A 22,005-nucleotide genomic window follows, 5' to 3' on the forward strand; every position below is an offset into this window, starting at 1 on the left:
ATCATCATTATTATCATCATCATCATCATTATTATTATTATTAACAACATCATCATCATCATCATTATTATTATTATTAACAACATCATCATCATCATCATTATTATTATTATTATTATTAACAACATCATCATCATCATTATTATTACTACTGCCCGGTTATTATTATCATCATCATCATCACTGCCAGGTTATTATTATTATTATATAATATTTTATTGACTGTTTACTATTATTGACTGTTTATTGATCAGAAACATCTGATAACAGATGAATGTCCAGACACGAGGAAGTGAAACATGAATCTGTTGTTACAGAGACCCAGAGAGACCGTCTGCAGTTACAGTAAAAGGAGAATGACTCAGCAGATCAGACGCATGACTCAGCAGATCAGACGCATGACTCAGCTGTAGATCTGGATCGATATTTCGATTCAAAGTGAAAATATCAATACATTTCATTACATTTATTCTTTTTATTAAAAAGAATAAATATAAAAAGGTAACCAGTGATGGGAAAAACGGCGTTACTTTTTTCAGTAACGAGTAATCTAATCGATTACTCTTCCCATCTTAATAACGCCGTTATCGTTGCTGCGGCGCGTTACTATATTTGAAGCCGTTTCTTCATCAGACCTACTAGATCTCTGAGTCTGTCTATTTTACTGTTCTTCCTTAGTTAGTGCACGACGCAAGCGCATACATGCTGACGATTGGCTAAGGTTGAGTAAAATGTCATGGTTAACCAATCAGAGGTAGAGTTGGGCGGGTGTTCGAAAGCACGCACAGTCAGACACACAACGAACCACACAAGAGTCAGTCAACGAGAGAGAGAGACAGGTATGGCGTTATGAAATCAAGGAGAGGGTTAACTTTGTCTGCTACAGATTTTACACCGTGGACACTGTCTGTTCTGTGTGTGTGTGTGTTTCTTTGTCTCTGTGTGTGTTTCTTTGTCTCTGTCTGTGTGTGTGTCTGTGTGTGTAAGTAGTGACTCTAGTCATAGAGAGAGAAACTAAGTGTCTCCTCTGTTCTTTCTGACCACGGTGAGATATCTGGAGCAGGAGAAGTTAACCCTTGATTTGATGTTGTTTATGGAGATGTGGGGGGGTGATGGAGCAGTGGATATGACCCATGCCTTGGGTGTGGGAGATGTGGGTTTGAGTCCCACTGTGATACATCAACCAATGTGTCCCTGAGCAAGGCACTTAACCCCTTAACCCCTAGTTGCTCCAGAGGTGCGAGACCTCTGATATATAGACACATTATAAGTCGCTTTGGATAAAAGCTTCAGCTAAATGACATGTAATGTAATCCTAACCCTAAATGACATGTAATGTAATCCTAACCCTAAATGTAATGTAACCCTAAATGTAATGTAATCCTAACCCTAATTGTAATGTAATCCTAAATGACTTGTAATGTAATCCTAAATGACATGTAACCCTAAATGTAATGTAATCCTAACCCTAAATGTAATGTAACCCTAAATGTAATGTAATCCTAAATGTAATGTAATCCTAACCCTATATGTAATGTAACCCTAAATGTAATGTAATCCTAACCCTAAATGTAATGTAATCCTAAATGTAATGTAATCCTAACCCTATATGTAATGTAACGTAATCCTAACCCCAATCACAGCTGTTGCTGTCTGCGTCTTGTTTTAGAGGTTCAGGCTACGGACACGTAGCTACGTATGTCCCCGCGGCGACCAGATCAGACAGTTACCTGGGTGACAATGATGGGCGACAGGTCCTTGAGGTTCTGGATGTGGGTCAGCAGCGAGTCTCGCAATGCATTGTGGGTCTCTGGAGGAAGCTCGAAGAAGGAAGTTTGGATCTTCATCTTCATCGTCTGAGCAGCAAAATAACACGACTCCACATCCTGTTTGAGCTGCAGCAGCTGGTCCGAGATCTCCCACGCATACATCTACAGACAGGAAGTGATGTCATTACACCTGAGCGGCTCAGAGGAAGTGATGTCATTACACCTTTACACCTGAGCGGTTCAGAGGAAGTGAAGGGGGTCTTTTCTCATTGAACTAACCCGTTCTACGTAAGTCACTAAACTAACTAAAACACTAAGTACAACCCTTTTGAACCATACATCCTTGTTTTTTTCCACCATAACTTGATGCAGAAAAGGCTAACCCTAACCCAACTAAAATATGAATATTAATAATTAATATTAACCTGAGTAGATAGTTTATCTGCAGTAGAAATACAACATGCCCCCCCACTCATACAACATGCCCCCCCCCCCCAACCTCATACAACATGCCCCCCCCCCATAATAATAATATCATCACCATGGTGATAATAATAAACATGTTAACTATGTTATTGTCTATAACGAACACCATGTTCGAACATAGGGATGCTCATAAGTGTACTTGGTACCAGAGCACCCTAGGCCAAAGGTCAATGATCGATTTTATAATCGTTTCATCTGATCTGAGGCCGTATGTTTTGGACACTCGGGTGAAGAGAGGGGCGGAGCTGTCAACTGATCACCATCTGGTGGTGAGTTGGGTCAGGGAGTGGGGGAAGACTCTGGACAGACCTGGTAAGCCCAAACGGGTAGTGCGGGTAAATTGGGAACGTCTGGAGGAGGCCCCTGTCCGACAGACTTTCAACTCACACCTCCGGCGGAGCTTTTCGTGCATCCCTGTGGAGGCTGGGGGCATTGAACCCGAGTGGACAATGTTCAAAGTTTCCATTGCTGAAGCTGCGGTGAGGAGCTGTGGTCTTAGGTGCCTCAAGGGGCGGTTACCCACGAACACCGTGGTGGACACCGGTGGTCAGGGAAGCCGTCCGACTGAAGAAAGAGTCTTTGCGGGATCTGTTATCCCAGAGGACTCCGGAGGCAGTTGCAATGTACCGAAGGGCCCGAAGGGCTGCAGCCTCTACCATGAAAGAGGCAAAGCAGCGGGTGTGGGAGAAGTTCGGAGAAGGACTTTTGGTCGGCACCAAGGTGCTTCTGGAAAACCGTTCGCCACCTCAGGAGGGGGAAGCGGGGAACCATCCAAGCTGTGTACAGTAAGGAAGGGACGCTGTTGACCTCAACTGAGGAGGTAATAGGGCGGTGGAAGGAGCACTTTGTGGAACTCCTAAATCCGACTAATACGCCCTCTATGGTAGAGGCAGAGCTGGAGGATGATGGGGGATTGTCGTCAATTTCCCTGGTGGAGGTTGCTGATGTAGTTAAACAACTCCACAGTGGCAAAGCCCCAGGAATTGATGAGATCCGTCCAGAAATGCTTAAGGCTCTGGGTGTGGAGGGGTTGTCTTGGTTGACACGCCTCTTCAACATTGCGTGGAAGTCTGGGACGGTGCCTAAGGAGTGGCAGACCGGGGTGGTGGTTCCCCTTTTTAAAAAGGGGGACCAGAGGGTGTGTGCCAATTACAGGGGTATCACACTTCTCAGCCTCCCCGGTAAAGTCTACTCCAAGGTCCTGGAAAGGAGGGTTCGGTCGATAGTCGAACCTCAGGTTGAAGAGGAACAATGCGGATTCCGTCCTGGTCGTGGAACAACGGACCAGATCTTTACTCTCGCAAGGATCCTGGAGGGAGCCTGGGAGTATGCCCAACCGGTCTACATGTGTTTTGTGGATCTGGAGAAGGCGTATGACCGGGTGCCCCGGGAGATACAGGGAGGTGCTGCGGGAGTACGGGGTGAGGGGGTCCCTTCTCAGGGCCATCCAATCTCTGTACGACCAAAGCGAGAGCTGTGTCCGGGTTCTCGGCAGTAAGTCGGACTCGTTTCAGGTGAGAGTTGGCCTCCGCCAGGGCTGCGCTTTGTCACCAATCTTGTTTGTAGTATTTATGGACAGGATATCGAGGCGTAGTCGGGGTGGAGAGGGGTTGCAGTTCGGTGGGCTGGGGATCTCATCGCTGCTTTTTGCAGATGATGTGGTCCTGATGGCATCATCGGCCTGTGACCTTCAGCACTCACTGGATCGGTTCGCAGCCGAGTGTGAGAGCGGCTGGGATGAGGATCAGCACCTCTAAATCGGAGGCCATGGTTCTCAGCAGGAAACCGATGGAGTGCCTTCTCCAGGTAGGGAATGAGTCCTTACCCCAAGTGAAGGAGTTCAAGTACCTTGGGGGTCTTGTTCGCGAGTGAGGGGACAATGGAGCGGGAGATTGGTCGGAGAATCGGCACAGCGGGTGCGGTATTACATTCAATTTATCGCACCGTTGTGACGAAAAGAGAGCTGAGCCAGAAGGCAAAGCTCTCAATCTACCGGTCAGTTTTTGTTCCTACCCTCACCTATGGTCATGAAGGCTGGGTCATGACCGAAAGAACAAGATCCAGGGTACAAGCGGCTGAAATGGGTTTCCTCAGGAGGGTAGCTGGCGTCTCCCTTAGAGATAGGGTGAGAAGCTCAGTTATCCGTGAGGAGCTCGGAGTAGAGCCGCTGCTCCTTCGCGTCGAAAGGAGCCAGTTGAGGTGGTTCGGGCATCTGGTAAGGATGCCCCCTGGGCGCCTCCCTAGGGAGGTGTTCCAGGCACGTCCAGCTGGGAGGAGGCCCCGGGGAAGACCCAGGACTAGGTGGAGGGATTATATCTCCAACCTGGCCTGGGAACGCCTTGGGATCCCCAGTCGGAGCTGGTTAATGTGGCTCGGAAAAGGGAAGTTTGGGGTCCCCTGCTGGAGCTGCTACCCCCGCGACCCGACCCCGGATAAGCGGACGAAGATGGATGGATGTTAACTAGGGCTGTAATCAACCAAAGAAAATCTTGGTCGAGTGAAGTCCTGAAATTTCGACTAAAAGTCGACTGCAGGGGAAAAGAAGCGTTAGATGAATTAGCAGCGCAGTACTTGGTAGCCTTGTCCGTCTAAATCAATTATAACTACACATAAAAAACTAGTAGGCTATTTGCAGTATATTAAATCGTTTTTTAAACCTAATTATTTTGCACTGAAATGACAGCGTTGCATCACGTGCACCTGCGCAATATCACAGCCTATGATTTCTGAAAATAGTACTATGTCAACTAGTGATATCAGCACAAGAACTGTTGAGGAATATGCAACATAATACTATACAATAATATACAATAAGACAATTGTTTTTTTTTATGTGTTATTATAACTGAGACATGTCCTTGCACAGAGCTGCTGAACGTAGGAGCTCAGCTTCGCCGCTAACCCTGGGGGATGCTACCGTAGTTATAAAACGATTATTAGAATAAAACATTAGAATATGCCAATTCTGATATGCGCATATAGCCTACTCAAAACAGACGGGGCAACCTAACGCAGACAAGTTAGCTTAGCGTTTTTAGGTGATATGCCATGTTTGTAGTTGAGCTGTGATATGCAAACTGTTGCTTGCAAACTTTGCATGTGACTTTTTTTTCCATTATCTATTTTGTAAAATGCTGCCACACTGCCGATGTCTTTGACCTGGTAGAGGAGGACTGACTATACATTAAACGCTCACGATTAAATACATATTCAGCAAACCAAGGCCTTCTAGTACATTCTTCATTCTGTCTCCAGTGGGTTGGGCTGATCCAAAAAGTGAGAACAAGGGGGGTGTTCTGAAGACAGACTATTACCTGTAAAACAGGGGTGCTCTAACAACACCCCCGTTAGCAATTAGTGCTTTCCACCTGATGAAATTAACACAGCAAAAAAATTGACCAGTCAGAATTTTTGTAGAGCCAGAAGGTATCGACCAATAAATGGACTAGTCGACTGGGAGATTACAGCCCTTATTTACCTAAATATCAGCAGAAAGCTGCTCTTTAAAATCTAACTGTCATTCTTTCTTATATTCAAATTGTTCAATAAAAGAAAGTTAGAAATGATTTCCTGTCATCAGTTTAAACTTTAATATCTTATTATTATATATAAAAAATAAAATATAATAAATAAAATATAATATAATAAATAAAATATAATATAATAAATATAATATATAATATACTATAATATAAAATATAATAAATATAATAAGTTCTCTCTTTATCGAGATATTCTGATCGACAGAAACATGGTCAGCCAGCAGTAATGTGGTTATTAACTGATCCAGGGTCTTGAAACCCACTCAAACACATTTCTATCAGCCAATCAGGACGCTGCTTCACAACCTGCTGAACCAGATCAGCTGATCAGAGAAGTGTGTGAACAGCTGAGAAACCTGAACAGTTACTGCCCCACCCTGAAACCCACACACACACTACTAACACACACACACACAACTAACACACTACTAACACACACAACTAATACCCACACACACTACCCAACAATACTAACCTTAACCCAGTTTGAACTCGACACAGTGACGTCAGCTGCAACACCTGAACACACCTTCATTAACCAACGTGACGTCCTATCTGATCACGTGAGGTGATCCTCAGTAACACATTCTAAACATACACATATATATATATATATATATATATATATATATATATATATATATATATATATATATATATATATAATGTGCTGCCTCTGTGGGCGCGGACAGGTACAGCAGCGCCACTAACGTCACCTGTATGACTCGTTTCATTAATGTAACTCAACTTTACATGAGCCGTGTTACCGTGCTAACAGGCTAACATGCTAACAGGCCTCGGAGACTGAACACGCAGTAAACTCCGTCTGACCGGGAGACAGACACACATCGGGTAATCAAACCCTCACATCAACAACGTATTAACAGTTAGCAGGAAGCTAACGAAGCTAACGACGCTAACAGTTTGTGTTTTGATCCATTCATTTAGCCAGCGTAGCTTAGCTATGATGCTAACGGGAACCTGCGCTGCGTCTCTACGCATGCGCAGTTCTCCCGTTCTGTATTTATCTGGTAAAATGTTAAAACCCGGTGCAGACAGGCCGGTGTAGACCCCCCTCAGACCCCCGGAGCATGTCCCCCCGGTCCCGCCGGTCCCCCCGGGGCTCCCGGTTCTTACCGATCTCTGGAGCTCTCCGAGCCACACCGAGGCTCGCTCCTTCCCGGTCGGGTCCGGGTCGTGGTACAGGGCCTGGACCGCCTGGTAGACCAGGGCCAGGTTCGGCTTGCCCCCCTCCATAGCGCTGAGATTAGAAGGCAGAAAGTTCTCCAACACGCTGCACGATCTCAAGCTACACGGTCTGTGTGTCGACCGCCATCTCAAAGCACTGGCTTCCCGCGTGCAACCAGGATCCTCTGCCGATAGGAAACACCGCCAGGAACATTAGTTCCGCTCTGTGATGACGGTGGGGACATTTCACACAGAACTCCATCAAAAACATTATTTATAATGTTTAATTATCCCCCTCTACATACTTATTATTATGTGATATTATATATTATTATCTACGTGTCTTACATGTTGTATATTTATATTTGAATGTATTTCATCTATAAAGCTGTTTGTTAACATGAATCAAAGTAAGTTACATCTCAAGGAATCTGCCTGGGTTGTTGGTGTAAACATTAACAAACATAGTGAACATTATTATCAAATAAACCATAAATAAAGAAACTAAAATACACAAAACAGCTGTTTCAGAAAAACAGGCTGAACACAGAACAGAAGTCTATAGCTCTCTTAACGTTATTAACTATTAGTTATACATTATTAACTATAGTTATACATTATTAACTATAGTTATACACTATTCATGTTCCTGTTAAACAGATGTCTGTGTGTGTGTGTGTGTGTGTGTGTGTGTGTGTGTGTGTGTGTGTGTTATACAGCTATGTGTGTGTGTGTGTGTGTGTGTATGTTATACAGATGTGTGTGTGTTATACAGATGTGTGTATGTTATACAGATGTGTGTGTGTTATACAGATGTGTGTGTTATACATATGTGTGTGTATGTTATACAGATGTGTGTGTGTGTGTGTGTGTTATACAGATGTGTGTGTGTGCTCCTGTATTGTGTGTCTTGTTTCTCCTTCTGTACTAAGACTAAATGATACATATATATAAATAAGACTAAATGATAAATATATAAACATGATTAAATGAGAAGTTATAATAACATCTCCTGAGTTTAGCACGTGCATCATGGAGACCAATCGTCTGAAGTTTCTTCGTGTTAAACAGAAGACAGCTGAAGGAGTTTGAAAGGAAATCTTAGACTCTTAAAGGCATCAACAACATGTAAATAAACTGTTCATGAAGAACATCTTAGTTTAGATTAACGGCAACAACAATATATATATATATATATATATATATATATATATAAAATTTTTTAATCGCGATTAATCACATGTTTTACCACATGATTAAAATTCTATTATTTAGCATTTCAGAACAGTTTTTAAGTACATAATAACAATGGAAAGCCGTTCTTACCCGTGGATCTTGATTGGGAATCAAATGAATGCAAAGAAAGTTACTTTATGAACTTGATTTTAAGATTTGTAATTGTTTATTATATATTTAATCTAGTCACACATTTGAATTTAACAACAACTTTGAATGCACCACGAATCTGTAAATTACTAGTTTCATTGAACGCATCGTGTGTTTTTCTGACAACAGCAGCTGCAGATTGTTACATCCTGGTGTTGAATCCTCTCCAGTGAAATACAGTCACACTTTACACCGTTTAGCGTTAGCTGTCAGCATTGTAACCATGTTTAATCAGCTACTAGCTAGCGGTAGGCTAACAAAAGCAGCTGTTGAGTATAGTGTTAACTAGCTAGCGGTAGGCTAACGTTATCTGCTGTCGAGTGTAGTGTTAACTAGCTAGCGGTAGGCTAACGTTAGCTGCTGTCAAGTGTAGTGTTAACTAGCTAGCGGTAGGCTAAGCCGAGTGAAGTGAAAATACATTAATAAATGGGGGAATGCGATTAATACGATTAATGCGATAATGCTGACAGCCCTAATATATATATAATAAACACTTTATGAACAGGTTGTCTCCAGTGACTTAGGCTGCGTTCAGACTGCCGGCAAAAGTGACCCAAATCTGATTTTTTTGGGGTTAAGTGACCAGGTCACTCAAATCAGATCAGACTTCCATATGTGGTCCTGAATCAGACCCAGGTCTGTCAGTGTGAACAACCAAGGAGAATTTGATGAGACTTTTACGTCAATCTACATCAACATTTGTCCCAATGATGCTCCGGCAGGAGTTAGTCCTGGACCCAGACAGGAACATTAAAAACCTGACTAGACCTCCAACATGGAGACCAGTGATGGAGCAAGATAGAGGGAGAGGGAGGGGTTAGACCTCATTAGTGTACTTTAATTCAATCAAAACTACAAGGATCAGACCGTAACCGCTCAGTTTTTGAAAAAATAGCAAACGAACTGGAAGAACGGGGACAAACATATTGAAATCAAAGTGCAAATGCTGACTTCCTTCATGACCTCCCTAATGCTGACTTCCTCCATGACCTCCCTAACTTTAGTGCAGCTGCTGACTTCCTCCATGACCTCCCTAATGCTGACTTCCTCCATGACTTCCCTAATGCTGACTTCCTCCATGACCCCCCTAACTTTAATGCAGCTGCTGACTTCCTCCATGACCTCCCTAACTTTAGTGCAGCTGCTGACTTCCTCCATGACCTCCCTAACTTTAGTGCAGCTGCTGACTTCCTCCATGACCTCCCTAACTTTAGTGCAGCAGCGTCTGATGTCATTGTTATTGGTCTGTTGATCATGTGGATCAGTTCACCCTGGAATCTGATATAGGCCACAATATAAAAGGTCATGTGATCAGACAAACAAACAATCTAAATTAAGCATTAAGACTTGGAGTGTGAACGCAGCCTTAGTGTCTGTGTAATAACTTAGTTTTGATGTGTAATAACTTAGCTCTGATGTGTAATAACTTAGCTCCAGTCACCAGTCCGTTAAGCTTCTGAAGTTTGCGGACGACACCTCCCTCATCGGACTCATCTCTGATGGAGATGAGTCCGCTTACAGGTGGGCGGCTGACCACCTGGTGACCTGGTGCAACCAAAACAATCTAGAGCTCAACGCTCTAAAGATAGTGGAGATGGTTGTGGACTTCAGGAAGAACCCAGCCCCACCTGCCCCCATCACCCTCTGTGGCTCCACAATTGACACTGTGGAGTCTTTCCGCTTCCTGGGAACTATCATCTCCCAGGACCTCAAGTGGGAACTGAACATCAGCTCCCTCGTCAAGAAAGCACAACAAGGATGTACTTCCTGCGGCAGCTGAAGAAATTCAACCTGCCAAAGACAATGATGGTGCACTTCTACACAGCCATCATTGAGTCCATCCTCACATCCTCCATCACCATCTGGTACGCTGCTGCCACTGCCAAGGACAAGGGCAGACTGCAGCATGTCATTCGGTCTGCAGAGAAGGTGATTGGCTGCAATCTTCCGCCGCTCCAGGACCTTTACGCCACCAGGACTCTGAAGTGTGCTGAAAAGATTGTGGCTGACCCCTCCCACCCCGGACACAAACTCTTTGAGACGCTTCCCTCTGGCAGGAGGCTGAGGTCCATCAGGACCAAAACCTCACATCACATGAACAGCTTTTTCCCCTCCGCCACTAGCCTTATTAACAAGGCCCGGAAACCACCCTGACTCTCCACCCCTGGCTCTTCATGCCACTGTTCTCTCTCTGCTGGAATGCTCTTTATTATTTTTTTTTATTTCTATCTTTATTTTTAATTTAATTGAATACATACTGAGTACATATACTTATATTGTTTGTACCTATACTTATATTGTCTGATATTCCATCTAGAGAATGTGTGATGTGCACCAACAACACCAAAACAAATTCCTTGTATGTGTTAAAAAACGTACTTGGCAATAAAACTCTTTCTGATTCTGGTTCTGATGTGTAATAATGTAGCTCTGATGTGTAATAACTGATGTGTAATAACTTAGCTCTGATGTGTAATAACATAGCTCTGATGTGTAATAACTGATGTCTAATAGCGTAGCTCTGTGTAATAATTTAGCTCTGTGTAATAACTTAGCTCTGATGTGTAATAACTGATGTGTAATAACGTAGCTCTGATGTGTAATAATTTAGCTCTGATGTGATGTGTAATAATTTATGTGTAATAATTTAGCTCTGATGTGTAATAACTTGTGTAATAACGTAGCTCTGATGTGTAATAACTTGGCTCTGATGTGTAATAATTTACGTGTAATAACTTAGCTCTGATGTGTAATAACTTAGCTCTGATGTGTAATAATTTATGTGTAATAACTTAGCTCTGATGTGTAATAACTTAGCTCTGATGCGTAATAACTTAGCTCTGATGTCTACGCTGAAGTCCACCTGTTAAAGGCTCCGTCCACTCAAAACAAACACAGAAACAACTTCTCAATTTGAAATGTTTAATGAAAACAGGATGTACAGTCCAGAATATGAAGGACGGACTTCCTGTCGCTGTGCAAATTCAAGACAAACTGAAACCGTGAAAATAATCTAACATATAATAATAATATAATAAATGACAATGATTGTTTTCAGATTCCTCTACTTGGTTCTCTCATTATAGCTCTGAACTGTCTTTTCTCTAAATGTGGAAGTGTGGCTGGCCTCAGAAACAGGAATGAATGTTTAACAAGAGAAAGAAACCAAACACGGACGAACATGAAGTCCTAAAAATTGAATATTATAAAAAGACCAAACTGAGCTGGAAGACGTTTTCGGATGTTACACAAGTCTCAAGTTATTAAAATATTTTCTGTAGGCTTACAAAATAAATTCTCTCTAAAAACAGTAAAATCTGATGTTCAGAACTCGTCGTGTCGTAGTAACGCCTCCCCGAAGTCCGTCACCTGACTCCCAACAAACGTCTCGTATTTGTTCAGGATTTCACTTTTGGTGAGTTTTCCATCCTGAAAGAACCAGAAAAGCAGTTATTAACAGGTATATATATATATATATATATATTTATATATATTATGGCTGTCAGCATTAACGCGTTAATCGCGATGCGATTAAGGGCCGAGCATAATGCGTTAACTTTTTTTAATCGTATTAATCGCATGCCGCCATGTATTAATTTATTTTCACTTCACTCGTCTTTGCGTCGTGCCTAACAGGATACTATTTTACCGTACGTCCTCGTAACACATCCTGCTGCTGCAGGAATAGCAATAGGATTTCGGTGCCTCATTCTGGTGCCGCTGATATGTCTGCACTTCTCTCTGATGCGCTGAAACAGACGATACAGGAAACAGAGACACCGCTGCACGTGACGCTAGTTAACACTATACTCGACAGCAGCTAACGTTAGCCTACCACTAGCTAGTTAACACTATACTCGACAGAAGCTAATGTTAGCCTACCGCTAGCTAGTTAACACTATACTCGACAGCAGCTAACGTTAGCCTACCGCTAGCTAGTTAACACTATACTCGACAGCAGCTAACGTTAGCCTACCGCTAGCTAGTTAACACTATACTCGACAGCAGCTAACGTTAGCCTACCACTAGCTAGTAGCTGGATTAAAAACGGTTACAATGCTGACAGCTAACGCTAAACGGTGTAAAGTTTGTCTGTATTTCACTGGAGAGGATTCAACACCGGGGTGTAACAATCTGCAGCTGCTGTTGTCGGAAAAACACAGACGGTGCGTTCAATGAAACTGGTAAACTACAGACTCGTGGTGCATTCAAAGTTGTTGTTAAATGCCCTTTTCCCATCTGGTTGTTGTTTTTCTCGTTCAACAGCAGTTTACTAGTGAAATAAGTTATTGTTATAGTGATTACCTTATTATTAAATCATTTAATTTTGACCATATGGCCTTAGCAATAAACACGCCGTTCTTTAATGTCGCCAACTGTTGTTTAGTACCTTTCTTTTTTTTACTTTCTTAAAAAGTATCGGTTCAGGCACCGTTAAGGCACCGGTACCGTTTTAAAAGTACCGCTTTAGCACCGGTATCCAAACCAAACAATACCCAACCCTAATATTGACTCTAAAGGCACCAGACTTTCCTAACTAAACATTACTTTCCTAACTAAGACAAAATAACATAGATGTAATGTATTGAATTCTTATTTATTTGTTATTTAAAAAACAACTGTGCATTCAAATCGGAAATATAGTATAAACACTAGCTTGGCCACAGGTAAGTTAGGTTGTAGTGGGCAACTGAACGAAGCTCCGCTGTCAGCCTCCTTCGCTGTTTGAATAATAATAATAATATATATATATATATATATATATATATATATATATATATATATATATATATATATATATATATATATATAATAATGTTTGTAGGTTGGTGGACATATTTCAGCGAGGCAAGGCATCTTAAATCCAGTGTTTTAATCATTGCTCTGAACCCGTCTTTCTCAGCGGTCTGTAGCGGGGCCATAGTTGGATTGCGTTCATAATGTTGCTCTGCTGCATGCTTGACGTGACAAGTCTTTCACGTTAGCACTGTAACGTTAACACGGTAACGTTAGCACAGTAACGTTAGCACGGTAAGGTTAGCACGGTAAGGTTAGCACGGTAACGTTAGCACGGCCGAGTAACGTTAGAGCGACGGTCAACAACAGTGGCTAAATTATGTCCGATTTTTTTGAAACAAAAAACCTTGCAACAACAGACGGCTCCTCTCTGGAGCGTACGTTGTTCTGGTGTATCTCTGGTCTTTCTTTATCCTCTAACTCTCTTCTCTGTTCTTGAATGTGCAGTAGCGCACATATATAGTAGCGCTATATATATATATATATGTATGTATATGTATATAGTAGTAGTGATGAACAGGTAGACATCAACAGAGGACAGGTGAAACCCACCTGGTTGGCGTCGGCCTCATGCATCAGGTGCTTGGCCTCGGCTTCAGCGTGGTCGTAGTCCGAGGGAAGAATCCAGTCCAGAGTTTCTTCTTTGTCCATCTTTCCGTCGTTGTTTTTGTCTCTGAACTCAGAGAACTGCTGGCGCTCGCTGGCCACCCACTCAGGCTCCTCTTCCTCTCCGTCTGACGTGTACATGTCGCCTGCAGACACAAAGACAAAGGTATCTGAGAAACACTGGAGGACAAACTGGAAGTGTGTGTGTGAGAAACACTGGAGGACAAACTGGAAGTGTGTGTGTGAGAAACACTGGAGGACAAACTGGAAGTGTGTGTGTGTATGTGAGAAACACACATACAAATTACAATTTACACTCTGTTTGTTAGAAATCACTACACACAGGCCTGAAATACACACACACACGCTCAGGACCTATTCATAGCTCGTCTTACGTGTTAGCTCTCCATACGTGTTAGCTCGTGTTACGTGTTAGCTCGTGTTACGTGTTAGCTCGTCTTACGTGTTAGCTCGTCTTACGTGTTAGCTCTCCGTACGTGTTAGCTCGTCTTACGTGTTAGCTCGCCTTACGTGTTAGCTCGCCGTACGTGTTAGCTCGCCGTACGTGTTAGCTCGCCGTACGTGTTAGCTCATCTTACGTGTTAGCTCGTCTTACGTGTTAGCTCGCCGTACATGTTAGCTCGTCTTACGTGTTAGCTCGTCTTACGTGTTAGCTCTCCGTACATGTTAGCTCGTCTTACGTGTTAGCTGTCCGTACATGTTAGCTCGTCTTACGGGTTAGCTCGTCTTACGTGTTAGCTCTCCGTACCTGTTAGCTCGTCTTACGTGTTTGCTTGCCAAACGTGTTAGCTCGCCATAAGCGTTAGCTCTCTGTACGTGGTAGCTCGACTTACGTGTTAGCTCTCCGTACATGTTAGCTCGTCTTACGTGTTAGCTCTCCGTACATGTTAGCTCGTCTTACGGGTTAGCTCGTCTTACGGGTTAGCTCGTCTTACGGGTTAGCTCTCCTTACGGGTTAGCTCGTCTTACGTGTTTGCTAGCCAAACGTGTTAGCTCGCCATAAGCGTTAGCTCTCTGTACGTGGTAGCTCGTCTTACGTGTTAGCTCGCCATAAGCGTTAGCTCTCCGTACAGCTCAGCAATCTCCGTGTTAGCTCGTCACGTCAGAGAGCATCAGACAGCTGACAGAGATCTTCTTACCGATGTACTCCTTCAGGTCGATGAAACCGTCTCCGTTCTTGTCGATGTCTTCCATCGTTTCCTGCAACAGAAAACACATGACATGATGTCAGTGACATCAGGTCAGTGACATGACGTCAGTGACATCAGGTCAGTGACATGACATCAGTGACATCAGGTCAGTGACATCACATCAGTGACATCAGGTCAGTGACATCACATCAGTGACATCAGGCCAGTCTCTCCAGGTGTCAGCACCAGCGTCTCTCTCCGTGCTCCCGGCTCCATGTTTCTGTTCTGGGTTCAGCTGGTTAATAGTTCAGCTTTACTCCTTCATCAGTCACACTGCTAACATTCCTCATTACCTCAGTATGATTTCCTTGTAATAAATGTGAATATTTAGTCTATTGAGTAAATACATGTTAACTTTGTCTCACCCACCTGCACCACGATGTCCTTCATGTGCTGGTGATCTTCAGGATGAAGGAAAGCTGCGAACTCGTGCTTGTCTGCCATCAGGTCTCCGTTGGTGTCTGCGACTCGGAAGCGTCTCTCGTCCCTCGACATCATCTGATCGTAGTTATATTCTGTGTCCGTCTGAGGGTCTGCTGTTAGAGCCCACCAATCAGAGAGCAGAGGAATCAATCACAGAACCAATCAGAGAGCAGAGGAATCAATCACAGAACACAGAACCAATCAGAGAGCAGAGGAATCAATCACAGAACCAATCAGAGAGCAGAGGGACACCAATCACAGAACCAATCAGAGAGCAGAGGAACCAATCAGTCTCTCTGCTGTGAGATATGAGCGTGACTTCTTAAAGTGTGTTTGTGTACCCAGGTAACTCCCGTACGTGACATTCCTGTACTCCTCCCAGCTGATCAGACCGTCCCCGTTAACATCAAAGTCTTTCCACTGATGCTCCACACTGTCGTAAACGTGTTTCTTCTGAGCCGATTTGATCCAGTCCTTCAGCTCCTCTTCAGAGATGAAACCATCTTTGTTCCTGTCCATTTTATTCACGATGATGCTGCTGACACACACACACACACACACACACACACACAGACACACACACACACACACACACACACGGAACACTTGCATTATAAATGACTTCAGTGTGTAACATTGATTGAGTGAAAACATGGATATATTAGTTCATTTGTCACTAATTTGCTGAGTAAATCATCTTAAACAAACGCTGTGCTCGGTGTAAACTAAAGAAACTGCAGAACTTGGAGCACCAGTTGTGGATGTTTCCATGGGAACAAAGAAATGAAGATAATGATTTATGTATTGGCAGATAACGAGGGCGTTGAGGTATGCAGCATCGTTTGGATTCTGGTTCTTTGAGGGTTGGAGGTACATCGGGTCACATGCTTGTTTCACAGATAAGAGGAACATTTGGTTTGGATTTCTCAAGGTAAAATACTAACCCTTACTACGCTCCATGGCTGCAACACAACAAACGCCTCAAAGTACTATATTATGAGTTTTATTGGTACTATAATTGCTACCGCTCATCATATATGTATCTCTGTATATCTGTATCTCTGTATCAGTATCTCTGTATATATGTATATCTGTATCTCTGTATACCTGTATACTTGTATATCTGTATCAGTATCTCTGTATATATGTATATCTGTATTTCACTATATCTGTATCTCTGTATACTTGTATATGTGTATATCTGTATGTCAGTATATCTGTATCTCTGTGTATCTGTATATATGTATATCTGTATATTTGTATAACTGTATCAGTATCTCTGTATATATGTATATCTATATGTATATCTGTATATCAGTATCTCTGTATATCTGTACATACCTGTATGTATCTCTGTATACTTGTATCTCTGTGTATCTGTATCTCTGTATACTTGTATATCTGTATATATCTGTATATACCCTGTATCTATATCTGTATATCTGTATATATGTGTAGCTGAATATATCTGTATCTCTGTGTATCTGTATACTTGTATCTCTGTGTATCTGTATCTCTGTATACTTGTATATCTGTATATATCTGTATCTGGGTTAGTAATATTACAGGAACTCACCCGAGCCTCCGTTTGCTCTCCTCTGGCAGGAGATGCTCGAAGGCTTTGGCCTGGTCTTGGCCCAGGAAAGCTTCGTGGTCGTAGTCGTAGTTCTTGTTGTCGTCGTGTTGGAGGCGGCTGAGAGGTTCTTCTTCATGGACTCGACTCTTCTTCTCTGTGGGTTTACTGCTGCCACAGACCAGGCAGAGGCCGAAACACAGCAACAGCAACGCACGGATCATCCTGACAAACTGAAAACAGACGAGAGACATTCAACCTGTCTGAGAACTGACAACAGATGAGGGACATTCAACCTGTCTGAGCAGCTCTGAACCAACCATAGACAGTATATATAAACTGGACCAGCAGACCCCGTGTCTCTGGACGGAGACCAGTGAAGTCTCTTTCCCGGTGATGGCTGAGTGTTACTGAGCAGCCTCCAACTGAGCTTGAAGACGTAGATGTGACGTGAGCAACCTGTCTGAAAGTTGGAAGTCTTCTGGTAGCTGTGCCAAGAGAAATCTCAATCATTCCCAATCTAGCAGAGACGGAGAGCGTAGGTATATGTAAGGAGATAACATAGACACAGGCTCATTATTGATCACTAAAATGATAGTTAACATTAGTCATTACACTTAAACAGCTAATGGAAGTCCAAACTGCCTGAGAGCTTCTCCTGTACTATACGGTAACTCCTCTACTATGAGACAGGAAGTCTCGTGGTTATGACCCAATCGTTAGCCTATTGTTATAAAAACGTCTGCTACGGAGCCATAACGTGAGCTACAAGGTAATGGAGCCTTTTATACATTGTCGTGTTTCTTTAGAAATAAACAACGGACAAACAGAGTCTTTAAACACTTCAGATGTAAAGGTATTCTCTGTCAAAGTGACGTCAGAATGAATGGCAGTCAATGGGATGCTAACGGGATGCTAACGGGGGGGGTGATCGTTTGGTAGCATCAACATGGCGCCATAGGAGGTTCGGGCTCTGAAGCTAAGCTGACCCCCGTGGTACCAACAGACTCCTCCATGCTGCTGTCTGTGATCTGATAACTGTCAGACCGAAGCAATCAGAACCAGAACGATCTCATTTAACAAAAGATGGAAACGTTACGTTACAACTGTCAGTGTTTGAACTTTACAGGGAGATATCGGTGAAAAAGTCAAAGTTATTAGGGGTGTAAATCACTCATTTTTCCTCGATACAATAATATATAAACTCTTTGAACGATGTAATATTTGCTGATACCGATATGAAGTCTGTTTGGATTTGATTTCAGAGTCCTGCGACCAATCAGTTACATTTATATATTTACTAAAAACAACTAAAATATGATTGGACAACTTCATTACTGAGCTCTTTAAAGATTTTTATAATTAAAAACTACTCTTTTGAATAAAAAGAATAAATATTAAGCAGGACTTTCAAAATAAAGGCACATTTTAAAAGATAATATCAGATCGATCCAGCCCTACTAGTAAAAACATTTAAGAACAACTTACATATTAATCATCAATAAAAATGATCATATAAAACACTGACACAAGTTATTTTATACAATGAGTACTTTTCACAGTACTGATACTTCTACTGAAGTAATCTGAGTACTTCCATCCTGATGGATCTCACTTTATTACAGACAGAAAACTACAAGAACACATGCTGATGAAACTGAATGGGAAGCTGCGTCAGCAAGCAGAAACAGCACATATACACACATATATATATATACACATACATACACATATATATATATATATATCAGAAACAGCACATATACAGATACATACACATACATACACATATATACATACACATACACACACATATATACACAAACATACACATACATACAGATACATACATACACATACATACAGATACATACACATATATACAGATACATACATAACATACATACACATACATACACATATATACAGATACATAGACATACATATACATACACATATATACAGATACATACATACACACATATATACATAACATACAGATACATACAAATAGCCAACGTTAGGCTAACTGGTTCCTGTTTCACACTTTCTCATTGCTCTGTCCTTCTGTCTGTCCTTCTCTCTGTCTGTCTGTTAAGTTAATAGTAATAATAAATTATGCAATGACGCATCACGCAGTCTGCATGACAGTAAACCCAAACAGCTGATCTCTTACCTGTGTGTGTCGGAGCACCGTGATTTCACCGTCTCTTTCTCTTCTCTTCTCCGACCATCACACACCCATCCCCGCTAAACCGTTACCATCCCACCTCAGCCAATCCGCTGCCGCCTGCAACACTTCTTCCGCTTTGATTGGTCCACTTCAGCAAGCGCTTGCGCTCGTTTGATGACTTCAGAGGGCACGGCTTTCCACGTGGATACGGCCTCCGTCCTGTGAGATGCGTGTGTGCGCCGCCATCTTAGGACGGACATGTGACCGTTCTCCATATAAAGACTCAGAGAAAACACTTTGTGTTGTTTTTGGATGTTCATGAGAGATACAAGCCAAATAAGCAACATGGAATAACATTTTAGGAACTTGTGTAATGTAATATGACAAGAGGAAATGTTAACCCTTTTAAACTAATAGAAAGCTAAAGTATATAATATAATGAGTATATCTCAGTCAGATGCTAATGTTAAAACATCCAAGCTTCACAGCAGAACCAACATGTTTACAGCCTGGGACACAAAATGTCTCCCTTCATAATATCCCTGTTTATATAACCTGTTTAAATTAGATGACTGCTATTATCTACACTGTTTGTTTTTGGGTTTGAAAACCCGCATTTCTCATGTAACCAGTATCATGTATCATAAATACATGTCTGAAATTTGAAGCAAAGCAAACAGCTTGAAAATCGGTTGTAAATTCAGCGAGAGATGATGATTTTAGTAGTGGATGGACCTCCCGCCTGTTAGACACACATGCATCAGGAGAAGCGGCGTGTCCGTCCCAAGATGGCCGTGGCAGCGACGCAACGCTCCGATGAAGCGCAGCAGACTACGTCTATCTATCTATGGCTCGGCCACCGTCCCCGCTTCTGATTGGCTGCTGGCCGCGTGTGGACCAATGGCAGCAGAAAGAGAGTCTGACAGCTGCGTCCTGCCACGTCCTCACATCTAACACTACTAAATATGGTTCATAATAACAGAGAACAGACCGTTTATATATATATATATATATATATATATATATATATTTATATATATATATATATATATATATATATATATATATATATATATATATATATATATATATATATAACTATTAGTTCACTATTACTTCATTTAAATACACTTTTAATGTGTGGGATTAAACTCAACTGTGAATGAGTCATATTTAATAAACTTACCATTACATTAATAATTATCTACTTCATTCAGGTAAATTCCAATGTTTTAAAGGTGTTTAAATAAACCTTTATTGATCCCCAGATGTTACATTCAGTGACAGCGTCACAAAGTCAGGAACAGTCCAGTTGAATAAAGTCAACAAACAAATAATAAATAATTAGAGGTAGCCTATAAACTATAACATCATTAATATAGAAGATATGGAGACAAACAGTGACAGTATGTGATTAATATTAGTGTTTGTATTAATATAGAGGTGGAATAGAAATATAATATAAAAATCAGAACATAGTAACATGTATAGTAATATAATAATAATAATAATAATAATAATAAGGATAATAATAATAATAATAATAATAATAATAATTATTATTATTATAATAAGACATTTGACTTGTAAAGCACTTTTCATTGTTAAAAGAAATCCCAAAGGGCTTCAGAGTCAAACCAGATTAAACACAGTTTACAGATTTTAATAGCTGCAGATACTTCATCTTCAGTATTACAGGCAACACTTCAACATGACTAGTACTGGGTATTTACTGTACTGTGTACTGCCCTCACTGCTCTCACTAAACTCCTTATAACTAATACACTGGAGCCCCCTACTGGTCTGAGGCTGTAACTGCATTCAACAGTCACTACATAACACCCTCCCATCTGAAATACGACTACTGCTACTCTAATCTACTGTACTACATAACATCATCTGAAATACTATATCTAATAAACCCTAACCCCATCAAAGTACAATGTTTATGAATAAACATTTACTGAACATTTTTACTAGATTCAAAAAGTCATAAGAAGTCATAGTATAGTATGTCAAAAACAATTGGAGACGAACAGCCAATCAGAATTGACCTAAAATTCACTGATTGGTTGGTTTTGTGGCACACTTGTAACGCTGTCAGAGTTGAGCGTGCAGAGGGAAGAGGTTGAGAGCGAGGGAGACGGGAGCGGATCGCAGAGGAAGCGGTTTTGAGAGGGCACATGTACACAACTGCGTGAGAGGGGTTATTATTACACGTTAATATGGACGCAAACATGCAAATACATTTATTGAGCACGGAATAGGTTTTTGTTTGCTCAAACATTATTTTTTCCAAGTTTAAATTCCTGTTCAAAATGTAATGTGCTTGCAAGATTATTATTATTATATTATACTTAAGTGTCTGACAACATTATGGGATGGATCCCTACAGCGATAGACCTTTTAGTTAAAGAGTAAGTTTAGTTAGTTTAACATGAAACAGCCCCGAAATCACCATCACCAAACCCACCAGACTCCATGTAAATAATCATGACTTTTAGCGTGTATAGAGCCAGCATATTTCCACCAGACTCCATGTAAATAATCATGACTTTTAGTGTGTATAGAGCCAGCATATCTCCACCAGACTCCATGTAAATAATCAGGACTTTTAGCGTGTATAGAGCCAGCATATCTCCACCAGACTCCATGTAAATAATCAGGACTTTTAGAGTGTATAGAGCCAGCATATCTCCACATGTAAATGGGTGAATTAAGGGTTTATTTCAACCAAACCAGAGTGGTGATTGTTGGAACAGTGGAAAGATGAACCAAGACGGCTTTTGATAGTTTGATTTAGTTTCTGTCCACTTTGAATGAAGTGTGTTTTATGATGATAAAATCATCC

The 22,005-nt window shown here is 41.6% G+C and overlaps 2 protein-coding genes across 7 annotated transcripts in view; both read right to left on the bottom strand.

Moving 5' to 3' along the window:
- Positions 1-7,179, bottom strand: part of tnpo3 (transportin 3) — a 34,880-nt gene extending 27,701 nt beyond the window's left edge. Inside the window, exons 1-2 of the mRNA XM_078273017.1 lie at positions 6,935-7,179; positions 1,731-1,931 (exon numbers count right to left, since the gene is read on the bottom strand). Coding sequence (XP_078129143.1) covers positions 1,731-1,931; positions 6,935-7,054 — 321 coding nt within the window. The 5' untranslated portion in view covers positions 7,055-7,179. The remainder of the gene's footprint in view (positions 1-1,730; positions 1,932-6,934) is intronic.
- A 4,097-nt stretch (positions 7,180-11,276) lies between these two features.
- On the bottom strand, positions 11,277-19,249 carry calua (calumenin a). 6 transcript variants are annotated; one of them, XM_078273480.1, is made up of 8 exons: positions 19,158-19,249; positions 17,302-17,501; positions 16,985-17,214; positions 15,750-15,943; positions 15,355-15,521; positions 14,935-14,995; positions 13,721-13,920; positions 11,277-11,800 (listed from the first exon to the last, which is right to left on the bottom strand). In XM_078273480.1, the coding sequence occupies exons 2-8, from the start codon at positions 17,302-17,304 to the stop codon at positions 11,696-11,698; spliced, it is 960 nt and encodes a 319-aa protein (XP_078129606.1). In that variant the 5' UTR covers positions 17,305-17,501; positions 19,158-19,249; the 3' UTR covers positions 11,277-11,695. The 6 variants fall into 6 exon arrangements, with proteins under 6 accessions (XP_078129606.1, XP_078129607.1, XP_078129603.1 ...); XM_078273481.1 differs by having other exon boundaries at positions 15,355-15,518; positions 15,750-15,946; XM_078273477.1 differs by having other exon boundaries at positions 15,750-15,946.
- Between the last annotated feature and the right edge of the window lie 2,756 nt (positions 19,250-22,005).

This window comes from Sander vitreus, chromosome 17 (genome assembly GCF_031162955.1).
Source record: "Sander vitreus isolate 19-12246 chromosome 17, sanVit1, whole genome shotgun sequence".
Taxonomy (NCBI): Eukaryota; Metazoa; Chordata; class Actinopteri; order Perciformes; family Percidae; genus Sander; species Sander vitreus.